Source organism: Mesocricetus auratus, unplaced genomic scaffold (assembly GCF_017639785.1).
Source record: "Mesocricetus auratus isolate SY011 unplaced genomic scaffold, BCM_Maur_2.0 Super-Scaffold_100676, whole genome shotgun sequence".
Classification (NCBI taxonomy): Eukaryota; Metazoa; Chordata; class Mammalia; order Rodentia; family Cricetidae; genus Mesocricetus; species Mesocricetus auratus.
This window is the reverse complement of record NW_024429266.1, coordinates 134,109,722-134,137,583: the sequence shown is the minus strand read 5'-3', so window position 1 is coordinate 134,137,583 and position 27,862 is coordinate 134,109,722. Positions and strand designations below refer to the sequence as shown.

The following is a 27,862-nucleotide window of genomic DNA, read 5'->3' as shown; positions in this document are numbered from 1 at the left end:
TAATCCTTTGTATGCTAACAAAATGTAAAAGAGAAAGTCAGGCTAATACTCAGTGCTGGCTGCTCACTGTAGTCACTGCTACTCAGGAAACTAGGTGGAGGATCCCTTGGGCCCGGAGAGAAGTGTGGGCCACATAAAGAGATGAAAGGGAAGCATGAGAGGGAGAAAAGGGAAGAAGAATGGGCAAGGAGAGCTCCCTGTTATCAGAGTTTGATAATTGTAACCTAGCCTTCGGCAAATTGCTCAGTCTTTCTGTGTCTCTGTCTTATCTTAGAAGGCTTGCAACCTAACCATGGACAATAAACAGCTACTAGTGGTGGATAGATGAGAAAAATCCAGGTGTACAATAGTAAGAAAACAGTCACAGTTACCATAAATGTGCAAATTCGTTTTTAATGAAACAGTTAGCAAGCATATTTTAAACAACACTGAGGCCAAGCAGTGGTAGCACATGCCTTTAATCCCAGCACTCAGGAGGCAAAGGCAGGAAGATCTCTGAGTTCCAGGCCAGCCTGGTCTACAGAGTGAGTTCCAGGACAGACAGGACAACACAGAGAAATTGTGTCTCAAAAAACAAACAAACAAAAACCAATACTGAGGACAATGGTTCTTATATTTGCTTTGAAGTCCATACTCACATTTCCAGTCATCATGCCAATGCCTCTGCTCTTGGCTATCACAATAGTCTAAAGTGAAGATAAGCCAAAGTAGTGGTAATTGACCAGAAGCAACTTTATTTCCTGTGCCTGTTCCATCTCTCCTGGTTCTCCAGCAGTGATTCCTACCTCAGGGACAAAGCATCTTCCTTTCTCCCTCCCCATCTTTCCTCTGCTTCCTTTCCAGTCTACGTTGGAAGCAAGTAGGCACTGCTTCCCAATTTCATCTCCAGTCTGACCACTTCCCATCATGCTCTCTGGGCCTGTGCACAACTTGGGACTGTTGCAAGAGTCTCCTAAATGATTAGCACCCAGATCACTTTCCCCTACTACCCAAGTCAATTCTTTGTGATACCAGCCAAGTAATGGCCAAGCATTCTCCACTCTGACTACACCTTGCCCCTATTTAAACCTCTTCAATTCCCAAGAGCTCCGTGTGATCAGAACTTTTTTCCTCCCCTACCTAGTAATGTGGACACCAGGTCAGGTTTAATAATTTGCCACCACCCTCCTTACCCACCCACACCCTCACTAAGCCAATATCGTTAAATGTTAGTCAAACATTTATCTTAAAGCAGGTGGACAGAATTTTCTTTTAGAAAAGGTTTCCTTTACCAGTTCACTTCCTCTAGCTAAGGCAGAGTCAACATCCTGAAGATTTTTTTTTTGAGTTCTGGAGACGGAACCCAGGGCCTCTCACAATGTCAGGCAAGCAGCACTGAGCTATCGCCCAGTTCCTGAAATAATCTGGTAGACTTCTCGCATCTGATTTTTATTCTTTCTTCAGTAAGAAGAGGGAAAGGGGTGGGGGAGAAGTGGTGAGGAGCCTGTTAAAGGGATTTTTATTCAAATAACAGAAAGAGCCCTTGTTTCTGAGACTGTAGTCGTGTCATGTACTAGTTCTTGAAATTCTGAAAAATTTCAGCCATCCAGGACTACATATCATCTATCCTATCATATCACATCCATGGCTCTCACAGAGTGTTACTTTCCTATGGCTGTAGTTCTCGTTGGCTGGAGTGGGCCCAGTTCACTGTTCAACCAGAGTTATCCGACATGTTTTCTATTGCATAAAAACTTACATTCTGAGCGACTCCCAGATCACTGGTTTCTGGGTCTGGCTCTGCTCCAGCCTCCTTGTCACGCAACAGGCTTGCTCTTTAGGCTCACCCACACTGCTATGCTGCTCGCCCAGCAGTATCCTCATCCCCTCTCCCTTTACTACTCCCCAGGAGTATCCACAACCTTCTGCCCTCAGTCCCAGAGCTAATTCCTCAGCCGATACACACTTTGCATATTTTGCTTGGCAGTTCTTGGAATGCATTCCGTCAGTTATTCGTCTGGAGGTCATTGCAAACTACTTGACAAAAGTAATTTGAAGGTTGATTTTGGCTTACAATTCCCAGGAATACACAGTGCATGGCAGCAGGGAAATCATGGCAGCGGGAGCAGGAGGTGGCTGGTCACATTGAATTCATACTCAGGAAGCAGAGAGGCATGAATATTGTATGTTGTGTTCAGCTTGGTTTCCATTTTATTCAGTCCAGGACTCCAGCCCATGAGATACTAATGTCTACTCACAGAGTGGGTCTTACCACCTCAATTAACCTTACCTAGATAATCCCTTACAGGCGTGTCCAGAGACTTCCTTCCATGGTGATTGTAAAGCCCATCACATTGACAATAAAAATGAACCATTACAGCAAACAAGGACAAACATCTATGTGTCAGTTATTGCCTCACCAGATTGCTTAGTTTGTGAAATTAAAGCTGTATTTATTTATGTACTTTTTGTTCTGTCCAGACAGGGTTTCTCTGTGCAACAGCCCTGGATGTCCTGGAACTCACTCTGTAGAACAGGCTGGCCTCAAACACACAGAGATCTGCCTGACTCTACCTCCTGAGTGCTGGGATCAAAGGTGTGTACCACCACGACTGACTATTTATGTACTTTTGAGACTTGAGTTTTACTTTATTCTTCAGATTGGTCTCCAAAACCTGGTAGTTCAAAAGACCCTTTGTCTCTGAGGTTGGAGTGATGGCTCATAGTTTAAGAGCTCTGGCTGCTCTTCCAGAGGACCCAGGTTCAATTCCCAACACTCATAAGGCAGCTCACAGTCATCTCTTAACTCCAGTGCCAAAGGATCTGACGCTGTCTTCTGGCTTCCTTGGACCCCAAACAGGCACATGACGAATAGGCATGAGTGGAGGCAAAACACACATGCACATAGAATAACTTCATAATTTTATTTAAAATAGCCCCTGTCTTAAACCTCCCGGGGTTTAAGGGGCATAGAACGTGGCACACAACTGTAATCTCAGCCTTTGTAAAGCAGGGGAAGGAAGACGGACGCTAACTCAAGGTCAGCTGCTTTTCCGAGTTAGTTCCAGGTCTGCTATAGCTGCCTTGTCTCAAAGCAACAAAAACAAAAGGAACAGAGTTGTTGGGATTTTATGTCTGAGCTAGGGCCTGCTATTTGTCAAATCATTGTTTACAAAATACCTAACCTGGCAAAGGTTCATAAAATATTTCAAGCAACCCGTTTAAACAACCCAGCGTAGCACAGGTGACACAAGAAACAAATGCAAACAGTAGTCAATAGCTGAGCAAGCAGCAAGAATTTAAAAATGCATGCATTCTGCTTACATGTGTGTCTGTGCATATGTGTCTGTGGAGGCCAAGCGAGGGTGTCAAATCTCCTGAAGCTGGAATTACAGACCTTTGTTAGCTATCTTTTGAGTGCTGGGAATGGAACTCAGGTCCTTCAGAAGAGCAGTTAGCGTTCTTTTTTTTTTTTTTTTTTTTTTTTTTTTTGGTTTTTCGAGACAGGGTTTCTCTGTGGCTTTGGAGGCTGTCCTGGAACTCGCTTGGTAGTCCAGGCTGGTCTCGAACTCACAGAGATCCGCCTGCCTCTGCCTCCCGAGTGCTGGGATTAAAGGCGTGCACCACCAACGCCCGGCGAGCAGTTAGCGTTCTTAACCACTGAGACATCATTTCTCTAGCCCCTAAAATAGTATTTTCTTGTTTTTTTTTTTAAGACAGGGTTTCTCTGTGTAGCCTTGGCTATTCTGAAACTAGACCAGGCTGGTCTCGAACTCAAAGATTCTCCTGCCTCTGCCTCCTGAGTGCTGGAATCAAAGGCATGTACCACACTGCTGGGCTGCTGAAAGAATTTTTAAAAGTATTTTTTTAAATTCTGCTTTGTTGTTTTAATTATTAAGAATGTATTGCTGCCAATCGGTGGTGACACATGTCCTCGTCGGGCCTCCAAAGAATAAAATAAATCTTTGGTATCTTATGTCTTAAATAAATAAATGGCCCGAGAGGGGGCGTGGAGAGACACATGCAACCCCAAGCACCCAAGAGGCACAAGCTGGAGGCCAGCCTGTCCAGAGTAATTCAGTCTCAAATACATGCAAATTCAGAAAGAAAAAACAATCCCGCGGTAAATTCAGAGGGCCCTAGATACCGTCAAGAAAGACATTACGACCAGGAATGAAAGAGATGAAGTGTCTGTTTCTAGACGGGAAGGACCCAAGCAGCGTACATTTTTGTGTGGCGTGAGAAAAGCCCCGCCAGCAACGTTAGAAAAACCCGCAGACGACGCAGCGAAGCGGCTCCCGGCCCCGCGGCCCCACATCATGAGCCTCGAGGGGCGACGCAGCGCTAGCCGCTCAGAACAACTTCCAAAGGCACGAGGACAAGTGAACGGGAGAGAGAGCCCGTAGAGCTCGTCAGAGTGCTGAGAAAAAGCGGAAGAGCGGGTCCTCACGCGCAGCCCACTACCGGAGTCCTCGGCCAGGGACTGCCCGCTCCCGTTAGCCCCGCCCCGGGGGCGGGGCCGAGCCGGAAAAGGACCAGCCTGCCGGAAAGGGAGGGGCCACGCGCTCGAAGTCCTTCGCGCCGCTCTCACGTCAGCAGAAGAGGGCGGAAGTGCGGGCTGCAGGATGCGGTTCCTAGTTGCGTTGCTCCTGCTAAGTGTCGCAGTGGCGGGTAAGGGCCCCCCCAGCCCCATCTCACTCTCTCCCTCAGGTTCCCTCGTCTTCACCACGGCGGGTTACCACCGGAGCTGGCGTGCTCCTTGCCTGACCCGACCCTCTCTGGCCAACTCCACCCTTCTCCCGTTCGGCCATCACCGCTGGGATCTTCCAGCTCTGAGAAGCCAAGCCCCTTTCTTTCTCCCAGCGTTTGCTTCCGAGGACTTAACTGCTTTTTCTCTTTCAGATGTGCCAGACGCCACCACAAATAACGATAATCCTCTGATCCAGTCTTCTAAAGATAAAGACTCCAGCCAGGACCCCAAGTCCCCGCCTCATGAGAAGAAAACGGATCCTAAGCCGGGAGAGCCTGGCGGGCAGACGGGGCAGAGGCAGCAGCCCACTGTCGTAGGCCCGAAAGAGCCGGTGGGGTCGACTATGGCCGCAGTTCCCAGTTCGGCGGGATCTGGACAGCAGGTCGCTGCAACCAATGCCCCCAACACAAAGGTGGATAATCCCCCAAAGCAGCCCAAGACAGCAGGTACCGCGTCAACGGGATCTGCACAGCCTCGCCCGACACCCGAGCCCAAACCGGAGGGATCTGGGCAGAAGTCCACAAAAGATGATTCAGACAAGCCCACAAAAGTTGCTCCGAACAAGCCCATCTCCACACTCTCCTCAGATAAGGAGACCGACAAGACTGACAAAACCGAGCTGGCTGGAGAAGAACAAAAACCAACGCCGACTTCCAAAACTGAATCTGGGGAGAGACCCGCAGGGGACTCTGACTTCTCTTTAAAGCCAGGGAAGTCTTCAGAGCCTACTGAAGCTGTGGAGACCAACGAGACTGAAGAGGGTGATACAGAGCCAGAAGAGGAGGGCTCACCGCTTGAAGAAGATAACGAAAAGGCTCTCGACCCGTCCTCCAGTGAGAACCGAGAGGAGACACTTAGGGAGAAGGATGAGTCTTACAAGGACAATTCTGGAAACACCAGTGCAGAGAGCAGCCACTTCTTTGCATATCTGGTGACCGCAGCTGTTCTTGTTGCTGTCCTCTATATTGCCTACCACAACAAACGGAAGGTAAGAGGAGACTGGGATTTCCCCAGCCCTGAGAGCTTGGTGCATGAGCAGCTACCTGTCACTCATCCGCTTGTGAGCTCTGAGGGTTTTAAGATCCACTTCAGTTTTTCCTCAGACCCTGCTAAGGCTTACAAAACCCTAGTTTTGTAAATCATGTGTTTTAATCATGTGACCTGTTTCCTGTGTGTTCTGCTATAAAGTGCCAAGTTGGACTTGACATGACCTGACCTAATTGAGTTCTCCGGTAATGTGGGGCTCGGATCTTACACAGCCTCTGTTGAGCAGAAATCTTCCAGTAGATGTGTAGACCTCTTTGCTTTTTCCATGCTTGAGACAGTTTTCCATTTCTAGGCTCCATCCCAACTGTCTTGCATCTGGAGTCAGGAAGAATATTTTCAGTTACATAGTCTGCAATACCAGTAGCATAAAGCCCAAGGACAGCTCTTCTGCAGCCAACAAGAGTTAGAAGCAAACCTAGAAATTGCTTAAATGTACACGTATTTGGGGTTAAAGTGTCACCCATGTCCTTTAGAAACAACTCTGATGACAAAATGGTTGTATTTCCTAATGAGCCATGACATTTAGAAGTTAACTTCAGTAACCAGTTTAACTGGAGGTTCAGTTTGCGATGGCCATTGGGCATATGGCTATAAAGAACAAGAGAAGACCATTAGTAAAAATGTGCATTTTTCATTCTACATACAAATGTTTGTGATCAGAGTGAAGTCGTTGAAGCAACATGTGTGTGCAAAGCATGTATTTGTAGACAGAAATAATCAGTGATTATGATCTTTTCTTTTTCTTTAAAGCCCTGACCTAGAACTCTTTGGCAAGGGAACTGACAGCCCTTTGATTCTATCCCCACAGTTAAATCATACAGATCCCACAGGCTACACCCTCCATCTGCTGTTCCCTATTAAATAGTATAAAGGATTTTCTTGTAACGAAGTCCCTTTTAAAACCTTTACAATTTTACTACTTACTTTTGTGGTGCTGGAGGTTGAACTCAGGTTGTGTGCATGTTAAGCAAGCATTCCACTACAGTGCTTGATACAGCATTTGCCTAGTGTGCCTTACTTGAACTACGGCCGTGGAGAGGGGTGGGGGTAAAATTTAAATGGATCTCTTTGTGGGTCTAGGTAGCTGCCTCTGATTTCAGGGACTGAAGTGCATCATTACAGAGTCAAATGTTAATCCGTTTTGCTTTTCCTTCCCTCAGATTATTGCTTTTGCCCTAGAAGGAAAAAGATCCAAAGTCACTCGGAGGCCAAAGGCCAGTGACTACCAGCGTTTGAACCTAAAGGTAAGGAAGGAGGAGTCAGGTCTAGGAGGGATGTGAAACTTCAGTTCAGTTGGGCCAATTCTGGGGATGCTGCTGTCATTGTCCCCAGCCCTTGGAGACTGCAAATAGACGTACATGTATCTACAAAGTTAGAGCTAGAAGAGGCCTTTCAGTACTTGTCACACTTGACCACATAAACAGATCTGCCTGGAAATGTGACTTGTTTGTCTGTTTTTGTCCTGAGTTTTCACTCAAAGGCAACACCAGCACCTGATAGTAACTTCATACACTTTTAGACACTTTTTGTACTATTTCAGCTCATGACACATGAACCTTGTGATAAGCATTGAACATTGTGATAAAAAGCCAAATCTGGGGCTGGGGGGATAGTTCAGCAGTTAAGAATTCTGCTCTTCCAGAAGTCCTGAGTTTAGTTCCCAGCAACCACGTGGTAACTCACAACCATCTATAATGACATCTGATTCCCTCCTCTGGTATACAAACATACTTGTAGGCAGAACACTGTATACATAATAAATAAATCTAAAAAGAAAAAGCCAAAACTGATTCACTAAGTATGGGGTAGAGCCTTACGTCCTCATTTCTGGGGATCACCAAATGCTGCCAGACCACTCTTTGGGCAGCAAAGGCCTATATCACACCTCTCTCAAAACAGATGAGCCCAGAAGCACTTAGGCCTCAAGTAACTGCAGGCTGCACCTCCTTACTGTGGCCAGTCTCTTCTCTGCCAGGCAGAGGAGCCTTCCTTTCATCCCACAGCAGCTTCAGAAGCTAAGGAAGGTTGTCCTCACAGGCAACTGTATGATCACATTAGGTGCTACGCCAGACACCTGCCCTGTTCTGTTAGGCAACAGGGAGGGCATTGGCAAAGAACAGTTGGTAACCCAGGTGGGAACGATGCCCAGACTTCCAATGGGGAACAAACAGGTCACCTGTACGATTCACAGCACTATAGACTAAGCCACTCTGCTGAGGCCATCTGTCATAAATAGGTCAACTGCACAGTTAGCTCTAGCCTGCTACTCTCCTTGATAATTGACTTTTAAGGATTTTTTTTTCCTCAATTTTGTTTTTGTTGGAAAGGAATAATACATGTGAAAATTATTCAGACTAAAAGGAAAGTAAATCTGGCGTTGTTGGCTCATGCCTTTAATCCCAGCACTCGGGAGGCAGAGGCAGGCAGATCTCTGTGAGTTAGAGGACAGCCTGGTCTACAGAGTGAGTTTCAGGACAGCCTCCAAAACAATACAGAGAAACCCTGTCTCAAAAAAACAAAACAAACAAATAAAAAAATAAGTAAAATAAAAGGAGAATATAAAGGAGAACCCAGTAATTCTGCCTACCTGCCATCATTATTTAGGATTTATTTCTTTATTTGCAGGTATTAATTACACTTAGTTTCACTACATTTTTCGTCTGTGTGTGTGTGTTTAGATAATATTTACCACTATCCCATTACGCCTTGTTTGTCTGCATGTACATATGTGTACTTCTGTGTACCTAGTGCAGTAGAAGCTAAAAGAGATCATTGGATCCCTGGAAACTGGAGTTAAGGATAGTTGTGAATCATGGTGTGGGTGCTGGGAAACAAACCCCACTCTTTCACAAGAGCAACATGAACTCTTACCTGCTCAGCTCTCTTTCCAGCTCATTTTAAAATGACCTCATGAGTTTCATTAGGGGTTTTTCACAGGAGCATGGCATGTCACCATTGGCTATACCCCACTGAAGAAAACACTCTACTGTCAACCATTAGCTTATTTTAGTTTTGTGGGATTTTTTTGGGTTTTTGGTTTTTTTTGAAACAGTCTCACTGTAGCTCAGGACTCATGATGCAATCTATGCTGGCCTCAAATTCATAATTCTTCTGCCTCATCCTCCTGAGTGCTGAGATTACAGGTATGAGCCACCACATTAGCTAAATGTCTGACTTTCTAATACATGTTTTATTTCCAGTTGTCTTTAGTGTTCAATAATGTGACCCATATACTTTCATTAACAGCTGTTTTGTGGTGGTGGATGAGTTTGTTAATTCTGACATTTCACCTGAACCTTAGTTTCAAAGTCACAACACTAGTATATTTCTCTGACAAAGGTGAACGTTACCAACGGAATGTGTTGTTCTCATTTCAGCTTTGATTATTTTTTTTTGTCTGCAAGAACCTTGTCCTCCCTGCTGATTTGTTTCTGAATCAAGAGAAATGAAAAGACTGAGCTCCTCTGGGGTTTGGTGGCAAGTCTGGGCTGGCCGAGACAGGATTGCTTCAGGTTTTGCACCTGCACTTTGGTGACATTGTACTCGAGTGATGTTTTATTTGCTTTTGTGTTCTCTTTATGCTGGTGTGTTCCATCATCCTTTCTTCTTTGGAGTGTGAGGAGGGAGTATGTGGAAAACATTACTGTGACCAAAGGAAAACCCCACCCTAGGCAGGCCACACAATGGACCACCCTCCAGTAGCATCTTTATCTTTGCAACTCTAGTAGGGAAGCTGCGGAGGGGTGCTTTCTAGACAGAACGTAGAAGATGGTGGGTGGGATGCTGAAGGGCAGAGAGAGGTTTGAACACATACTCTACAGCGGCCTCAGCTGCAAACCAGAATAGCAGGTTTAAAGAGTGTTAAAGGTTGATCTATCTTCTGATGGTCTGTATGTTTTTCTGAAAGTGTGCACTCTTTGGTTCTACCAGCATAAAAGGGAACTCGCAGTTTCTGAAAGTAAAATCACTGTTCCATGGGCTTTTGCTTTGTTTTGCTTAATATGATGATGATCATTGAACCAGTGTGATCTTGCATACAGACATCACAATAGGAAGGAACTCCTTGGAAAAGGGCAGGTTCATACTTTGTGGAAGAAAACACATAGGAGGGATTTGTTCTGTATGAAAGAGGTTTTCCACAAACTCCCATTTTGCCTTTATTGCCTATAGTAACTAGCTAGACAGGTAGATATTTAAGAACTAATTACACTCTCCACATTTTTCCTTGATGTTCCTCTCTTCCAAGATGCCAAGGTAATGAGTAAAGTCTTTTCTCTCCTGTGACATCTGGTCATGAAACTGTAAGAAACCAAGTAGGTTCCCTGACATAACTGAGGATGTCTTGGATTATGCTGTCTAAAGTTTTATTCCAGTCTGTGTGGTCACACCTAAAGAGTGAAGAGTCAGCTAATCTCAGGGATATGGAAAGAATGGGAAGAGGGACAATATGATGGGAGAAGTCAGTCTGAAGAAGAAATAATGTGGAGTTCTTTGCCTGTGCTGACTGCAGCATGTGCTTGAAGTTTGTATTCTTTGCAGGTTGTCTTCTGGAAATATCATTGCTAACGTTCTCTCAACTGTGTCCAAGTCTTCTATTACCTTTTCCCAAGTTGAGGAAGCCTTTCTCAGTCTCCTCCAACTTTCCCTAACACCTCGTTAGCTCCTCCTTCCCATTTTCTCTTCCTCTTTAGACCTGTTTGTGCACCCCTGCATGCTTCCCTCCAGCCTGTACTCGTGCCCATACCTACCCTGTTCCAGTTGCTGTTGCTTCCATTATCTTGCCTCCTTTTCCTGACGTTTACAGACCCACTTTGGTCTGTTTTCCTCCTGTTTCTCAAGGTTACTCATTTAATCAGAATCTCCATATTCAACAGCTCATTCTCATACCTTGTTCTTGACACTTGGTGTAATAGTGGATACTGGGATCCATGCATGTTGACATTCTGGGTGTCTCTCCCAGTTTTTCCTTTGCATTATGGTGGGAGGGAAAGAAGGTGCCCAAAGCCAGGTCTCTATGGCTTTGACTATCTACTCAACAAATCCTTCTGTTCTTTATCCTCTCTGTGACTCTCATCTTTATCTTTGGGATCTTGGGAACCCTACTTCCCAGGAACCCATTTCTATATGTTCAATAATTCAGCCACATTGTCTGGTTGTAATCCAATCAGAATTTCCCCTTTGTACCTGTCAAGCTCTTCTACCTATTGTTCAATTTCTTTAGTCATCTGAAAACACCACACTGCAAACTAATAACATTTTTCTTATCGCAGAAGCCCCCCCATCCTTTTTTTCTTAATACTAAACATACTCTCCATTAATTTTTCAGGAATCACCCGAATTGGGTCTCCTGACCTTTTCTTTGGAAACATTGATCTTCCCAGAATGTGTGCTCTGGTCTGAAGCTTCTGTCTGAAGTTGTATTCTAGACTAGATTCCTTGGCCTCATCATTCACGGCCACACTCCCTCTCTGCTTCTGCCCTCATCATGCCCTCTATTCCAGCTTCTGGTGGTCGCTCTGTGGTTAGGCTTCCCCTCCTCTCAGCTTACCCAGGTCCATGTGTTTTGAAGGACTCAGCTCACATGTTATGTTCCTTCCTAGCTTTATTGGCAGATTGGCTTTTTCCATTCCACACAGATAGCTCTTCTCTTCACCCTCCTCCTGTATCTTCAGTGTGACTAGTTCTGATGTTTCTAAGCCCTGAGAGACAGCCATTGGCATTGTTATATCTGCCTAGTGTTGTGTATGCCCCCAGGGACTTCAGGGGTCAAATTTCTTTTTGGAGGTGTAACTGAAACCGGGGCTCTCACAGCTCTAATCCTGGCTACTGGCTCTATGACCTTATACTTGTCGACTTTTGCTCTTGAAGGGCAGGAAGATTGATTTTCAGGAATCAAGATTGACAGCGAGAGGACAACAACAGTCTACAAAGCCTCACCTCACCCCTTTGGATTGTTGACAAATGTTTCTTGTGCTGGCAGAGTACAGTGGAATGTTTCACTCGGAAAGTTGCGCTGTAAGGAGATAGCTCCTACCAAAGAAAAGTCATTTTCAGGATTAGTTTTTAAAGGTAGAATACTTGAAGCTTATTTTCCTAGAGTGTGTAGATGATGGCCCAGATGAGGCACCAGGGGCTGGGCTGGCATGTAGGAAGCACAGGAAGCCACAAGTAGCATTTCTGTAGACTATTCTGAGCTTGCCCGCCTGCTCAGCTTTGGCTGAAGGACAATTTCTTAAGGGGAACCTGCTTGTCATAGATGTTAACAGTTTGTTTTCCTGCTATGTATTATGGAAGCCACTTCTGGACCAAACAACCAACTAAGTGTGCAAACATGTTCTTCCCTGGAGACAGAGCTCTGTGCCCTTCTGAGCCCCCTGGCAATAGAGAAGCTCGCTTTTCTTTCTTCTCTGGAGGCCTGGCGTGCTTTGCTCATGCCGAGCCTTGCGAACATAGACAAGGGTCTCCCTGGGCCCCAGGCTCTCTGATACAGCTTTCTCGGAAAAACTTGCTAGGAGGGTTCAGTTTGACATTGCCTTGAGAAAGCTGTAAAGAGTCAGGTGTGAAGGAAGCCTTTACACCCAGCACTCAGGAGGCAGAGGCAGGAGGATCTGTGAGTTTGAGGCCAGCCTGGTCTAGAATAGCAAGTCCCAAGCAGCCAAAGTTACACAGTGAGAGCCTGTCTTAAAAAACAAAAGCTGTGAAGAGATATTGAGATTTAATCTAACTACACCAGGATGACTCAGTTCATTTCATTTCCTGCTCAGATGTGACTCTCCTAAATATTTTAGCTTAGAAACTCTAGTTTGAGAAACCCCTCAGCTTGCACAGCATAGCAAACTACCCATGAAGGTGGCCTCCTCACACTGTGATAGGAATGTAATTCAGACTACCATGTTAAGTAAATGAGTGAATGTTGAAATTATTTTCCTTGTTTTGTTTACCCAATTAGTAGATTGCCACTGTTAATTATGTTTTGTACTTTCACCTTTTTAAAAATAACTTAATTATAATGGCTTAATTTTATTTTTTTAAAGCTTATTGTGGTATAATAAGTATTTTTCAGTATATTTTACTGAGCTTCTGTAAATGGCATCTCAGTGTAGTTTCATGTCATTATTGAACAGAAACCAAAATAAACTTCAGATATCAAAACATTCAAACATTACTATATTTAAATGAACTAAAATTGGTACCTGATTAACATAAGTGAAAGGTTTTAACTTTTATCTACTTGCCAATTTAGTAATACAGGTTGAGAATCCCTATTCTAAAACCCAAAGCAAGCTTTTGTTAATACCTTGAACTCGTGTGGCAGGTCATAGAATGCTCACAAGTTTTCAAAATATTACCTAAGATGTTATGCCTGGTCTGTGTATATGAAACAAATGAATCTGAGGTTTAGTTCTGGATCTCATTCCCCAAGTTATATGCATACACATACTACAAAATCTGAAGAAATTCTGATTCCAAGCACTATGGAAAACAAAACTCAGTTTTTTAAAAGATTTATTTATTATATATACAGTGTTCTGCCTGAGTGTACACCTGTATGACAGAAGAAGGCACCAGATCTCATGACAGATGGTTGTGAGCCCTCATGTAGTTGCCGGGAATTGAACTTAGGACCTCTGGAAGAGCAGCCAGTGCTCTCAACTTCTGAGCCATCTTTCCAGCCCTAAAACTAAGTTTTTAATGTGTACCAACACCCACAAATGCCATCTCTAGACTCTGTGCACACTGGGCTTCCTGATTCCAGCCCAGTGTCTCCACTCTCATCTTCTCCCTGCCAGGCTGACCATTCTGTCTAGTCAGGATCTCAGCTGCCTGGTGTGTGGGCATTTTGTGGTGCAGTGGTGTCTTTGGTATGTCTTTGATTGGTCAGCCTGCTTCTATCAGAGGACAAAACTTAAGGCTGAGTGTTTCTTGCCTCACTTTGAGGGAGTTGCCACCCCAAATCCACACTAGTCATCCTTCCTTTTGACAGTACAGAGCAGCACAGCACTAAAGTGGGTAGAAGCAAGAGGCTTCAGGGCAGGACTGGACCAACCTACTCCAATAGCCAGCACTCCCAGGGGTTCTGGGCGCCTGACCCTTGCTTGCTCAGTGTTGGGTGTGGGGAAGGCATGGGAGCATTCTTCATGGTGAGTCATCAAGGCTATACAGCCCACACTAGGCCTTAAGTAGAAATGCAAGGTACAAAGGATTAGAGCTCCAGGTGAAGAACTCAGTTTATAGCACTTATTAGAAACAAAGTGGTTTCGGTTATGTGGGCAAGGAATTACTGCAGGAGGACACCATGAGAAAAGTTGGGGAAGGTGCCGTTCCTCCGGCTTATCTCTGAATGGACTACTTCTTCTTCTTCTGTGCCTGGACCTTTGAGCCAAGAGCCTTCAGATCCAAGTACAAGTTCCGCTTCAGGATGGCGCTGCTGCACAGCAGGGCCCCTTGGAGGGCCCCTAACAGCCCACAGGTAAAGATATCTTGACCTAGAAGGCAAAGCAATGGCCCATGAACGTCTATCCACATGTAGGTGGGATAGCAAGGGTTCTTGTGTTCATGCCTCCATATCAAGGCCCCCCAAAGAGAGACAGCTTCAGATACAGATACAGACTCCAGGACTAGGCAGCCGAGGCAGCCCAGTTCCTGGCAGGGGAGCTGAAGAGGACAGCGGGGGCTGAGGATAGGGACAAAAGACTTGTCAGGCAAGCCCAGATTGTGGCAAAGTGAGGCAGTGTACCTGTCAGGTAGAGGTTGGGGATGGGGGTTTGAGCTCTTAGGGACGCCATTGCATAAGGATGCAGACGAGCCAGGTCATGGTCAGCCCCATAGGTAGCACCTTGGGGAGCAGCCAGATAGTACTGGTTGGTCAGTGGGGATCCTCCAGTCACACTCTCCACCTGACGGGGCAAAAGGGTAGGCAGAGGTGAGCAAGGGAGTTTGCAAGGGCCTGATCCTTCCTTGGGACTCTGTTACTGAGGCTTTGTCCCTGAACCAAGAAAAGACAAAAAGTTAAGGGGTGTGTTATAACCTCCAGCATTTCAAATGTCAGCCCCTACCTTGCCTTCCAGGTGTGGGAACAGTTTCATGAACACAGACATGGAGGCTTCCAAGAAGGCATGTTTCAGGGCCTCATAGTCAGCACCCCGCTTGCCCTTTGGCTCGTCCTGCCACTCCTCAAACCACTCGAAGGCCGTGGGTACCAGCATAGTCATTGTGGATCGGTCTGCAGGTATAAGGCAATGTCACTGCTGCCTGGCCCTGCCTTGCCCCACACCCAGCTCCCCTAGACCTAAAGCTCTACCTGGGAATCGGTCCTCCCAGGTCGGGTCCTTGGTTGATGGGAAGGCAATGAAAAGAAGGGGAATGTGTTCTGGAGCCTTTTCCTTGGGCATAGAGACATAGCGTTGCATCCTGTGGATGAGGGAATTGTGACTGTCAATCTCTAGGCCATCCCCTGCTCCCAGCCACCAGCACCACTGAAAAGATGGTTCACTTCCAGGAACTCCCTACAGGGGCGAAAAGACACAGCTCTGATATGAAAAGCCTTTCCAGGAGTACACTGGGGACTATGCACCTCCTCCCTATACACATATCCAACTGCTTATTCCTAGAACCATGTCAAGGTTGGAAACAGGGTCTTGTGGGTTAAGGCCCAGTGCCATCAGTATGCCCCAGCCCGTCACATCTTACGCTTTGTCCATGTCTGTGTCAAAATAAACATAGTAGTTGGTGGACTGAAGCTTCAGGTCCTCCTTGGTGCCTCTCAGGCAGACAAAAACTGAGAGCATGCTCATGCCGGGCCGTACCATCGCCAGCTGCTTCTTCACATCTACAGAGAGAGCCAGTGGGGATTGCATTGCAGGAGCTGCGGCCAGAGAGCTACTCCCTGCCACGGTAGCCTCAGGATGCTCCCATTTCTGATCTGCAGCTTGCTGCTCAGCAGCCACCTAAGATAGGCACCTAGCCATTTTTACAACCGTTTCTACAGGATTCTGGCAGGGACCTGCTCTTCTGTCTCTTCCTGGCTCCATCAAACAGCCTCAGACTTTCCACCGCAACCACCTCTGCTCAGTGTATCTTAGTCATAGGAGCTGGCTCCCAGCAAAGCTAACTCACAGTACCTCTCGACAATCAGGCTATCGCAATCTCCCTGTAGATGTTTACATTTTTCTTTTTTTTAAAGATTTATTTATTACATATACAGTCTTCTGCCTACATGCAAGAGGACACCAGATTGAATTGTAGATGGTTGTGAGCCACCATGTGGTTGCTGGGAATTGAACTCAGGACCCCTGGAAGAGCAGTCAGTGCTCTTAACCTCTGAGCCATCTCTCCAGCCCCCTAGATTTTTCTTTTTTTAAATTGTGGGTGTGCATGGACAAGTACATGTCTAGATAAGCAGGAAGAAGACAGGACAGTATGGTTGTCATCTTCTTCTCTGGGGATCTAACTCAGATCACCAGGCTTAGCAGCAAGTACTTTTTTTACCCTTTGAGCCATTTCAATGGCCCTTGTTTTGTTTGTTGAGTCAGGGTCTCACATAGCCAAGGATGACCTTGAATTTATCCTGCCTCCACCTCTAGGGTGCTGGGATTACAGCCAAATCCACCACAGCTGCCTTGCTTGGTTCTGGGGATCAAACCCAGGGCTTGATGGTAGGCAAGCACTCTCACCAACTGAGTTTCATCCCCAGCACTCTTCCGTACTTTAACTGAGTCCTTTTCTATTAAAGTCCCAGATTCTCAGGCAAAGGAAGGCTTTGGTTTCTCAGCTCGAAGTATAAAGCCTAGACCTTTGCATCTGACATGACAGGGTCCTCAGAGCTCTGCCATTGCCTCTGTAAAGGGCCTATTCACCTGTGTGGTCCTAAGTTTCCCAAATGTAAACGTTATAGTGCTGGTACCACAGACCAGAGATAGATAGCCAGAGGAGTGCCCAAGAAGAGGGGGAGCATCACCCAGGCTGAGTTATAAGCTCCACAGATGAAATGTTAGTTGAGAAGACCAGCCTTTTACCTGGTAGACAGCGGACACGCTCTGGCACTAAGTGCTGGTAGGTATTGAACATTCCTGCGTTGGAGATGACAACAGGGCAATAGATGTTCACTAGCTCTTGTCCCTTCTTCACACTGACACCTGAAAGCACAAGAATTTGGCCGAACTTCTGTGAGCTCTAGGAAAAAGAGAAGGGCCTATAACCTCCAGATCTCTCTTAAGTGTTGTGGGATATTTGATCACACTGTGAACCCTGAGTTTGCATTTGCATTAATTAAATAAAATCAACCTTGGATCAGGAGGCTGAGTTAGCAACTAGTTGACCAAAAGTAGTCATAGAGAGTCATAGGGTGTCTATAAGACTATAGATGCACAGGAAGTCGTAGGGAGGGACTTAGTGTAGCATGGGTTCTTTTGTTTAGGCAGTTCAGCTAGCTGCTGCTCAACCTCTCTGAGCTAGCAGGTTTTCACCCCAGCCTTTGACTCCCAAGTCTCATTGTTAAGTAGAACAATAGATTTAATTTAAAACTATATTTGGTGGCAGCCATATAGCCAGGGCCTGCAGGAACAACCTGAATGGCCTGGCCGCTACCAGAAAAGCAGGCCAATGGAGCCACATTTACTGGGGACAACAGCAGCAGATTAAAACACAGCCTCTGTGCTAATGGGAAGACAACACTTAAGGTCTGGAGATATAGCTCAGTGGTATAACACTTGGCTAGCATGTGTGAGGACCTGGGTCCAGTATACCCCCACCCCCCATAAAACAGATAAAATCCAGGAGAGCGTGAAATGCACTTCACTCAAAGCTTTAGTTGTAGTCATGGCATGGTGATTATGCCTGTGATCCTAGCATTTAGGAGGCAGAAGTGGAACAATCAGGTGTCCTAGGGCTGCCTCAGCTAGCTAGTGAATTTGAGCCCCTGCCTCAAAAGATTAGGTCTGTCTATGGGCACACTATCCAGTTGTCTTCCTCGGGTCACAGAAGTTCCTCTAATCAAGGCAGGCCTCAGGCACGCTGCAAAGTTGCTCAGCCCTAGCCCTTCTCCAGCTCTTCTCACCGTCCATATGGACTTGCTTACCTTTAGCCCTGCCCTGGCATCCCAGAACACTGGTTCTAGAGAGTCCCAGACCCTCCTGCTGCTGAGGTCTAGATCCACGGTACTCCCCAGGTGACTCAGCCTCCACGAAACACCGGCATCTCTGGTCTGCTGCAGCCTGTGTATCCAAGCTCATCTCTGGCCATTCCCACAAAACCATTTTGTCAAACCTGACCTTTGGTACTATCCTTTTTTTTCTTCTTTATTTTGTGTGGGTGAGGATGCCTCAGCCCACATGTGGAGGTCAGAGGACAACTTGCAGGGTCAGTTCTCTCCACCAATATGTAGGCTGTGGGAATCAGACTGAGGTCATCAGGTCTAGTGACTGGAACACTAACCCACTGAGCCATCTCACCAGCCTCTTACCTTGCACGGACAGGCTGGTTCATCTACAGGCAGACCCCAGGTCCCTTTCACCCCAGCCCACTGACCCCAAAGCTCAGTCAGGTCTCTTACCACAGGCTCTCCCGGCGGAGTCCAGTAACACACTCTGCACAGTGGCCCTGGTGAGGACAGCGCCCCCAGCCCGCTGAATCAAAGGGATGGTATGGAAGGCAATCTCACTGGAACCTCCTCGTGGATAATATGCCCCTTGTATGTAGTGGTCAACCAGCAGAGCATGCATGGAAAAGGTGCTGTAGCTAGGGGTCACTCCTACAGAACGAAGAAGGAAAGGAAAGGTGAGCAGGTAAGAGTGGTCACTTGGCACCATTCAGGAAGAAGCAGGGATTCCTGTGAAGGGCCACGTGAAGCCATCCCAGGATCCAAATTCTCCCGAAGGCCCAGGGCAGATACGGAGCTTAGTGGGATATAAGTACACCCCCTGAAAAGCACTATCCTGCCGAGACCAAGGAAGTCACTAGTACGGTTGGCTAAAGAAAAATGGCCCTTGAGCAGTGTGACAGTACATACCTACAATCTCAACACTCAAAAACTAAGAAGGACCATTGAGTCAGAGCCAGACTAGGCTACAGAGAGTTCCAGACCAGCCTGAACAAAGTCCAAACCTGTCTCCGAGGGGTGAGGGATGTGGGGGTGGGATGCACTGCGGATGTATAGCTCAATCAGCAGGGTGCCTTCCTAGCATTCGAGAAAGCCTGGATTTGATCCCCAGCACCACCAGCATAGTGGCACATGTAATCCTAGCACTGGTGGAGGCAGAAGGATTAGGAATTTAAGGGCATCCTTGACTACAAGAATGCAAAGCTTGCCTGGAAGACCCTGTCACCAAAAAAGGAAGAGAAATAAACGGGGAGAGAAGAAGAAAAAATAAAAAGGAGAAGTAGAAAAAGAAATCTACAGAGTAGATAAAAAAAAAAAAAGAGTTTCTACCAGAGTCGAGCAGGGGTCAGACTTCTCAGTCCTTATCCACAGGCCTGGGGTCTATTCTGGCTCGTCAGCTAGGCAGACAGGAAAGAAAGACCAAAAGTTGGAAGGGCAGTGGCTTAGAAGAGCCTGGGCCAGCAGCCACCCACCATAAGTGGGGAAGATGTAGCTGAGAACAGCCTGGAGCTCATGGGAAGCCCCGAGCTTCTGCAGGACCTCGGCTAGGCTCTGGGTGGATGCTCGGCAGAAGGGAGAGAAACGAGTCAGCAGCCCAAACTTGTTGAGGAGCTGAGCCAAGGGCAATGGGAGGAACTTCAGTAGGACGGCATGAGAGATTCCACGGGCTACCACCTGGGGAAAAAAGTACAGAGTGAGTCTCTGGGACCTCTGTAGCCTAGTCACCACTCCAACAGCCAGCACTGACTGCAGGCCCGGCAACACTCACTCATGAATTTTTTTACTTAAAAACATTTAAGCTGGGCAGGCATGGTGGCTCAGGCTTGTGATGCCAACAGTTGAGGTGTCAAGGTAGGAGGACTTCCATGAGTTCAAGGGCAATGGAGCTGTACACTGACACCCAAGCCAGGACTATATAGCAGGATTGTCTCCCACAAAATAACAAAAAAAATGGATCCTGAAGTTTTCTCACTCTTCACACTCAAATGAGGTTATATTTGCTCTTCCATTTTCTGCTCAAAATAATTTTTTTTATATAGAGTCGCATATATCCCACTGACCTTGAACTCCTAATCCTACTTCTACCTTCTGAGTGCTAGGATTACAGAATACACCACCATGCTCAGTTTTGGGCACTTGGGATCTAATTCAGAGTTTTGTACATGCTAAACATGAACCTCTGGGGGCTGGAGAGATGGCTCAGAGGTTAAGAGCACTGACTGCTCTTCCAGAGGTCCTGAGTTCAATTCCCAGCAACCACATGGTGGCTCACAACCATCTGTAATGAGATCTGGTGCCCTCTTCTGGTATGTGCACACATACATGGAGGCAGGATGTTGTATTCATAATAAATAAATCTTTAAAAAAAAACAAAAACAAACAAACAAAAAAAAAAACCCCATGAACCTCATCTCCAGCCCTCAATTTCAGACATCCCAGTCCAGAATCCAGATGTGATGGCATACACCCAGCAAAGGCAGTGGATCTCTCTGAGAGCACCAGGCCAGCCAGGGCTACATTGTGAGCATCTATCTCAAAAAATCACAAAACAACAAAAAGTCTGGTTCATCTCAGAGGACATCTAACTTCCTCAAAGCCTGACTTCCCACGGGTCCCATCTAGAGGCCAGAGTGAGGGTAGCAACTGAAGAGCCAGGCAGGGCACAAGTGTACACTAGATTCTGGACAGACATGACTAGACCCTGCCTGCCTCCCCAACTCAGTCCCTCCTAACCAGTTACTTCACCAACAAAAAAGTCAGTCTTGTTGGAAATAAATGGAGGATGCTGATCGTGGCGCATGCTACCTTAACTAGCTCCATGTACTTGTCAATGACAGCTTCTTCCTTGGGAAACTTCTCCTTAAGGCCCTGGATGTATTGTTTCCTCCCGCTGTACATGGGGAACTCCTTTCGGCCTTGGGGCCCTTCTAGTATCATCAGGTCAAAAGGGGAGGCCAAGGGGGCCCAGTCCAGCTGCCCTTCAGTGATCTGGTCCAAGATAAAACGGCCAATGTTGCCCTCCTGCATGCGTCCAATATAATGGATTCCTGTTGGGAGGTGGAAAGAAAAGGAGGTACAAAGATAAGGCCCTGGAAATGAGCCAAATAAGGAAGAGGTTGCCCTGCCTAGCCAAGTTCATGCCCAGAGAGGGCTGCCCACCCTTTCTATAGGAATGTGCCAGAACATATACCACCCAATACTTGCCAGGTCAGACAGAAATGGAGATGTCCGAAAAGAAGTTGAGATCACCAAAAGATAGAGGTGCCCCCATATTACCTCACTGTGTGTGCCCCATATCACACCATAGTGCCCATTCGTAGCCTCCCAAAGACAAAGCCATACTCCCAACCCTTTTCCACTTAAATCTTACCAGTGTCAAATTCAAGGCCATTTTCCCCAAAAGTGTGACAGCAGCCCCCTGCCTTGGTGTGTTGTTCCAGTACAAGGACTTTTTTGCCAGCTTTGGCCAGAATCGCAGCTGAGGCCAGCCCCCCAATGCCACTGCCGATCACCACAGCATCCAGGTTCTCTGGTACTCGGCTGACTGAGAACGCTGGAGAAGGGAGAAGACAGAGGGTGGGCTTCTCAGACAAGAGCAGGAAGGCTGCATCAGAGAAGCCAGAGGGGACTCCTGTAGCTTGTACTATGTAAGAACTCTCTAAGGCAAGCTGGGCATGGTGGTGCACTCCTGTGATCCCTGCACTTGGAAGGTGGATTAGGAGCTCAAGGTCGTCCTCAGTTACATCTGAACTGGAGTCCAACCTGGGCTCATTAGACCTGGTCTCAAAACGGGACAGAAAGAGAGACAGACACCCGTGTAGGGCAGTTTAGCACAGAACTCTTGTGTAAGAAAGATGTCCCAAAACGTTTTACCAGGGAATACTCAGGCCCAAGCAGGCAGATTAAACAGCGATGAGCTGGGTCTTAACACCTCTGATGTACTTGGGGATTTTCATACCTTTCCTACTAGGAATCCGCTAACTGTTGTAGAACAAAACCGGAAAGATGGCAACTGTAATCTAAGTGCAGGCATTTCTGCGAATGCAATCAAGGAAAGAAGACAATGGGGGTGGGGTGTGCTGAGGGCTCAGGGGACTGGGTTTCTTCCGAAGAGGCAAGGTCTGTGGATACCAATGGAGGCGGGGAGGGCAGGGCTGCTCAGAGTTGTTACTCTGAGAAGTCACGGCGCCAGCCTCACAAAAGGAGGACGCTGGTGTGGCAGGACACCAAACAGAACCAGACTGGGAAGCACATCCAACACAAGGCTCCACTTTTGTTTTCTCCTGTCTCTTCCTTCATTCCTCCTGTATTTATGTACTTTCCTTAGTTTACTGAAGACAGGGTTTCACTGTGTAGCCCTAATTGGCCTAGAACTCCCTATGAAGAGACCCTCCCCAGCATGGGAGTACAGGGATGTGCCGCTATGTCCAGCAAAATCTGTTCACTAAAAATCACTGCCCAAGGCCAGGTGTAGGGGCTCACAGCCTTAGTCCCAGCACTCAGGAGGCAGAAGAAGAATCTCAGTGAGTTCAAGGCCAGCCTGGTCTATATACAGGACTACATAGAGAGACACTGTAGGTAGGTAGGTAGGTAGGTAGGTAGGTAGGTAGGTAGGTAGATAGATAGATAAATAGATAGATAGACAGATAGATAGATAAAACATCACTCCTTAAGCCATGGTGGCTCCTATCTGTAATCTCACCATCTGTAATCTCTTGCTGAAGGCAGGAGAATCACTGAGTTTGAGGCACGATTGGCCTACATAGCAAGTTCTAAACTAGCCTGGGCTACAAGTATGAGATCTTTCCCCCAATCTCCAAATCCACAAACACTAACAACAATAAAATAATTGGGTGTGGTATGCCTTAGAAGTAGACACACAAGGATCAGGAGTTCAAGGTCAGTCCCCAATAAATGGTGAGTTGAGACTAGTCTAGGCTAAAATTTACAAGCAAGAAACCCCTGGAGGTTCATCAGGAGATCCTTGTTTGTTCTTTGAAGGTTTTATAATTGAGGGTTTTGGTGTTTGTTTAGACAGGGTTTCATAGTATAGTCCAGGCTGCACTACTATAGACAATGCTGCACCACTATACCCAGCTCCAACACTTCCTTAAAACTGTGAAAGCCAGGCATGTTGATGCATGCTTCTAATCCCATCATCCTGCAGGCAAAAGCAGAACTGTTCTGAGTTTGAGCCTGGGCTTCATAGTGAGTTTGAAGCCAGCTCCGGTGCAAAAGTGAGACCTGTTTCAAAAGCACAAAAACCTTGGGGGCTAGAGAGATGGCTCGGAGGTTAAGAGCACTGGCTGCTTTTTCCAGAGGACTCAGGTTCAATCCCTAGCACCCACATGAAGTTTACAACTGTCTGTAACTCAAGTTCCAGGGGGATCTGGCATCCTCACACAGACATACATGCAGGCAAAATACCAATGCACATAAAATAAAAATAAATTGTTAACACACACACACACACACAAACAAACCTTGGAGGCAACTCTACCCGTGTTTTAAATATGGCTGGTTGACTGGAGAATAAGGTTCTTATCCCGAAGCAGGAGTGAAACTCCCAAGTTTTATAATCAAGCATCAATCCTATGAACTAGGGTTACACTTGCCTGTCAAACCGCTTGTTGGGAAAATTTTCTGTGTTGCTCCCCCATACTCCTGAGCTTGGTCAGGGACATAGGAAAATTAGGGGAAAGGTGTCTCATTCTGTGTGAGCTGTTAGCTGAATAGATTCCAACTGGAAGGGCTGGTACTAAGTTATGCCAACATCTTGGCGTGCCAAGGCTAGTGCCCGCACCCAAACCTTCAGGAGCAAAGAACACTAAGACGTGGAGCCTCCCTGTGCAAGTGAGTGTCCCCAGCACTTTTACAATGGGAAGACAGAGGTCCGTGTCCTGCATGAATAGAAGACCCAAAAGCAGTCATGGAACCCACAGTCGCTGCAGCTCACCTTGTTTGAGAACCTTCTTCCTAGCCTCCTTGTCGGTCACCAGGGGTTCAGGTGGCCGCTTGACATCCTCCGCGAAGGGGTTCGGGGAGTTTCCGCCGAAGAGACCCACGTAAACCTTGCGGAGGACGGCCAGCAGCAGCACCGCCAGGAGCAGCACGGAGATCCACATCTTCCTGTCCGGGCGTCCTTTGCTTCTGAGCTCGGCTTTTATGACTGGAGCTCCGCCCCACTAGTTTGTCGTTAGAGAAACGCCAAACTAAGGAAAGGCGAGGAACTTTGACCAATGCCCGCTCAAAGCTGAGGAACATTGTCCATCCTGGCTCTCCGTAGGACGTTTGAGGTGCGGGATTTCCATTGCTTGCTGGGAAATATAGTTCTAGCACTGGACAGGAGGCGCTGAGCGCCTGCGCGATGAAGCCCCGCAGAGGATGCGGGACCCCTACCGGAACGCTGGGGACGCGTCGGGTGAGCCGGGGTTGGGTGAGGGAGGTCGGGGTGAGGGGGACGATGTGGGATGGAAATGGTCACCGCGGGGTCACACAAGGCAGAAAGTTGCAGGCCGAGGAGAGATCCCGCCTGGGAGGCAGAGAAGACCTGGGTTCTGGTGCCGGTTCTGCGATGGATTCGCTGAAACCTCGGAGGCAGTGCATTGCTTTCCTCTACTCCCCTTTACAAGCAATGAGAAAGTTCCCGTCCCGAGTCCCCACACAGCCTCCGCCTGTCTGGGTTTCTTAATGAGTTGAGACCCCTGGAGAGCTGCGCAGGCGCTCTCCTGATTCTGTCACTCACTGCCCCAGGGCCGGCAGCCGAACTCTGGGTCCCTGAAGTTGTCCCTATCCCCTAATCGCTGACAGTCACTCTGCGGGGGGCCTCTAAGTACAGAAAGACCATCTAAGTTAACCTATGTGTGTGTCTGCGTAAGGATAAGCCAGCTTCTAAATCATCTCTGGAGGTTAGCTCCAGCAGACAGTTTAGATAGCCTATCCTCTTAACGTTACCCTTTGAGGAAAGCACATCTGAAATGAGCACTAGATTTGAGACCGCTTGTTTCTTATAGGAACATTTCCGCAGATATCAACTATCAGGAGGAGTGACTTCATAACTTTGAGTATTTTGTCCCTTTTACAGACCTCAGCAGTGCTCCAGTGGACGGTGTAAAGCAGGTCACACTTCTGTGCTACTTGGTTTGTTTCCCACACGGGCAAGCTTTCCTGAGACTGCCGCTGTGGTGTCTACCTGTTCCCCTGCCAGGTTAGCTGGTGTGTGTGTGTGTGTGTGTGTGTGTGTGTGTGTGTGATGGGGGGGGTCCTGTGCTGTCATCCAGGCCAAGATGGGAGGAATGGAAAAGAGGGATGCTGAGGCACAGGGAGAGAAAGCTGGTTCTGGAGTGAGTGCTGCAGGTATTCCTTTAATACCACATCCTTCCCAGATCACAGCCCAAAGGTGACAATGATCCCATTTTGTTACTGGCAACCAGTCCTGGGGGAATGTAGATTATATTCCCCAAGCTGAGAGCTGACTCTGTGGAGAGGCCTGCCTCCTGCCTTAGTCCTCTGAGCCTGTGAAGTATGATTGTCAGTTGTGTGAGAACCCTCCATCTACATTTTCTTCCCTTCAGTCTTAACGGTTGAGCCCAGTGTCCTGCCATTATGCTTCAGTACCAGCCTTTCCACGCAAACTTGCTGGGAAGCACCTCTACCCACTGAGCCGCTTCATATGCCCTCATTCTGTTTTTTATTGAGACCAAGTCTTGCCATGTGGCCTCAGCTGGCCTGGAACTCTATATAACTCAAACTTACAGTGATTCTCCTGCCTCTGCCTCCAGGGGCATATACTGTCACATTGAAGATGATCTCTGATCTTCTTTTTCTTTCTTTTCTTTTTCCTTTTTCTTACCTCTTCAGTGTTGGAGATTGAACCCAGGCCCTCACACTTGATAAGCAATAGCTTTACCTCTGATCTGTATCCCAGGCCTCACGTTTTTGACTCTCACACATCAATCCCTGCCACTAAGATCTTGGGAACTCTTGTCCTTGAGCAGACTTTCTCCCCTTGACAAACATCTGATGCGATAGGTGTCCATGATGTCTAGGGACCTCCTGATAAAGATATGATCTTTGTCCAGCCCTACTCCTGGCAGACATCATGAGATGAAAGACATAAGAGCAGGGTTAGAGTCCTGGGCTTTTCCACAGCGTTTTGTCCCAGCCCTTGAGAAGTAGAAGCAAACCTCAGCTACATAGCAAGTATGAGTCCAGACTGAACTACATCTATATATCCTGTTGTGTATCTATATCCGTGTTTCAGAGACAGACAGACAGACAGACAGACAGACAGATTCGTCAGTTAAGAACATTTGTTGCCCCTGCAAAGGACGATGATTTGGCTCTCAGCACCTACATGGCAGCTTACAACCATCTGTAACTCCAGCTCCAGGGGATCCAATACCCTATGGACATCTGTACATACATGGCAGACACACACATCCGCATGAATAAAAATAATAATTTCCTTAAAAAACTGGGTTTGGTAGTGTGGTAGCACACACTTATAATCCCAGCATTAGGACAGTGGAGACAGAGAGATCTCTAAAACTCATTGGCTGGCCAGCCCACCTGCTTGTTGGGTTCCAGGCAAATGAGAGGTCCTGTCTCAAAAACTAAACTGAACAGACTCTGAGGAAGACCCCTGAGGTTGTCCTCTTAACCGTCTCACACACACAGGTGTACACCTGCACACAAGGAAGCATGCATGCATGTGTGTGCACACATAAGTTGAGCTGGCGATATAGCTCAGTGGCAGAACACTTACCTGGGATGCATGAAGACCCAGATTTGATCCCCAGCACCACAACTACACACACACACACACACACACGCACGCACGCACGCACGCACGCACGCACGCACGCACGCACGCACAGAGTTGACCATTTTGGCTTGGCAAGGTTAGGATATCGTCTTGCATTCTGAGTTTTTCTGTCACTCTAGGAAACAAGTCTAGGATCGTAAGCCCTAAAGCTCCACCTGTGTCTAGGATCTCAACAAAGCCAGGGCTCTTCAGGAAAATGCAACCACCAGTCAACCTCACCCCCATCAGCCCTCTAGGTCTCAGTGACGTCATGACCAGAAACACACCCCACTACTTAGAACAGTGGCACTGCCTTATAGACACTGGCAGTGCCCCACCCTCACCCCAGTCCCCTGTATGGACCATCCGATCCTGTCGTGTGGGCAGTAAGCAGTAGACATCTGGTTAAGCATCTTGCTTACTTTAGAATAAATTCACAGTTAATGAAAGATTTTTAAAGTCTCTTCCTCCTTGAGTAAAGGCATAACTGAATGATGAAGCCAGTTTTTTCTTTTTCTCCCTGCCCCACCCCATCTGTTTTTCCAGACTGAGGCTTTACAGACCCCAGGGACTCCTTCAGGACTCACAGGGGCCTTCTGCACCTTGGTGATGGCACAAAGGGACTGTTTTCTTACTTGTAGCCTGAATGGCTGCCAAGAAGGGTAGATCACCCAGACCTGTGACTCTCCTGTGGCTTTGGACCTCAGACCATCGTAACAAACCCCTTTCAGAGCCTGAGGACAGGGCTCTTCTGAACCAGTGATCTTGAGGCATGAATGAGAAATCCAGCTCTTTTGGGACCGAGGACAAAATACGAGATGGACAGGTGAGCACTCCTACTTGGGAAAGAAGGTACTGTTTGGGGCTGTGCTGTTAATGAGACAGAGAATGTGGAGTTCTGGAAATATTTGGAGGAGATGATCATATGCCTTCATTCTAGGAGATTCTAGGCTAAAGGTGTAGTTCAACAATAAAGCACTTACCCAGCATGCCTGCAGCTGTAAGGTTCCACTTCCAAGATCAGACAGACAGACAGACAGACAGACCAGGAGATCCTGAGCCATCGTGTGTCTGAAATACCATAAGAAAGCAGTATTGCTTGGACTTATATCAAATAACTTACTATTCTCTTCCCTGTCAATCACTGGCTTTGGCTGACTGTCTTAGCTTTTAAATTTTTATC

The 27,862-nt window shown here is 47.1% G+C and overlaps 3 protein-coding genes across 4 annotated transcripts in view; 2 read left to right on the top strand and 1 right to left on the bottom strand.

Annotated features, from left to right (window-relative positions):
• The first annotated feature begins 4,496 nt into the window (after positions 1-4,496).
• Tgoln2 (trans-golgi network protein 2) lies at positions 4,497-12,930 on the top strand. The gene is made up of 4 exons (XM_013119246.3): positions 4,497-4,650; positions 4,882-5,717; positions 6,937-7,020; positions 9,154-12,930. The coding sequence occupies exons 1-4, from the start codon at positions 4,605-4,607 to the stop codon at positions 9,157-9,159; spliced, it is 972 nt and encodes a 323-aa protein (XP_012974700.1). The 5' UTR covers positions 4,497-4,604; the 3' UTR covers positions 9,160-12,930.
• A 1,056-nt stretch (positions 12,931-13,986) lies between these two features.
• Retsat (retinol saturase) lies at positions 13,987-24,117 on the bottom strand. Its single transcript, XM_005078272.4, has 11 exons — positions 23,830-24,117; positions 21,244-21,426; positions 20,679-20,920; positions 19,346-19,547; positions 18,327-18,524; positions 16,792-16,911; positions 15,467-15,605; positions 15,078-15,187; positions 14,833-14,999; positions 14,514-14,673; positions 13,987-14,262 (listed from the first exon to the last, which is right to left on the bottom strand). Exons 1-11 carry the CDS (start codon positions 23,996-23,998, stop codon positions 14,123-14,125), a joined length of 1,830 nt encoding a protein of 609 aa, XP_005078329.1. The 5' UTR covers positions 23,999-24,117; the 3' UTR covers positions 13,987-14,122.
• A 33-nt stretch (positions 24,118-24,150) lies between these two features.
• Positions 24,151-27,862, top strand: part of Elmod3 (ELMO domain containing 3) — a 37,221-nt gene continuing 33,509 nt past the window's right edge. The window contains exons 1-3 of one of the 2 annotated variants that reach the window (XM_013119244.3): positions 24,151-24,294; positions 24,958-25,080; positions 27,226-27,505. In XM_013119244.3, the coding sequence (XP_012974698.1) occupies positions 27,452-27,505 (54 nt within the window). In that variant the 5' untranslated portion in view covers positions 24,151-24,294; positions 24,958-25,080; positions 27,226-27,451. The remainder of the gene's footprint in view (positions 24,295-24,957; positions 25,081-27,225; positions 27,506-27,862) is intronic. The other variant, XM_005078271.4, reaches the window with a different exon arrangement.

Coding starts and splice junctions, on each gene's coding strand:
- Tgoln2 (XM_013119246.3), top strand. CDS start 4,605: ATGCGGTTCCTAGTTGCGTTGCTCCTGCTAAGTGTCGCAGTGGCGG. Junction 4,651..4,881: donor GCTAAGTGTCGCAGTGGCGG/GTAAGGGCCCCC, acceptor TTTCTCTTTCAG/ATGTGCCAGACGCCACCACA. Junction 5,718..6,936: donor CCTACCACAACAAACGGAAG/GTAAGAGGAGAC, acceptor TCCTTCCCTCAG/ATTATTGCTTTTGCCCTAGA.
- Retsat (XM_005078272.4), bottom strand. CDS start 23,998: ATGTGGATCTCCGTGCTGCTCCTGGCGGTGCTGCTGCTGGCCGTCCTC. Junction 20,921..21,243: donor TGGCCTTGAATTTGACACTG/GTAAGATTTAAG, acceptor ACCTCCCAACAG/GAATCCATTATATTGGACGC. Junction 14,263..14,513: donor CCCCAACCTCTACCTGACAG/GTACACTGCCTC, acceptor TTTGCCTTCTAG/GTCAAGATATCTTTACCTGT.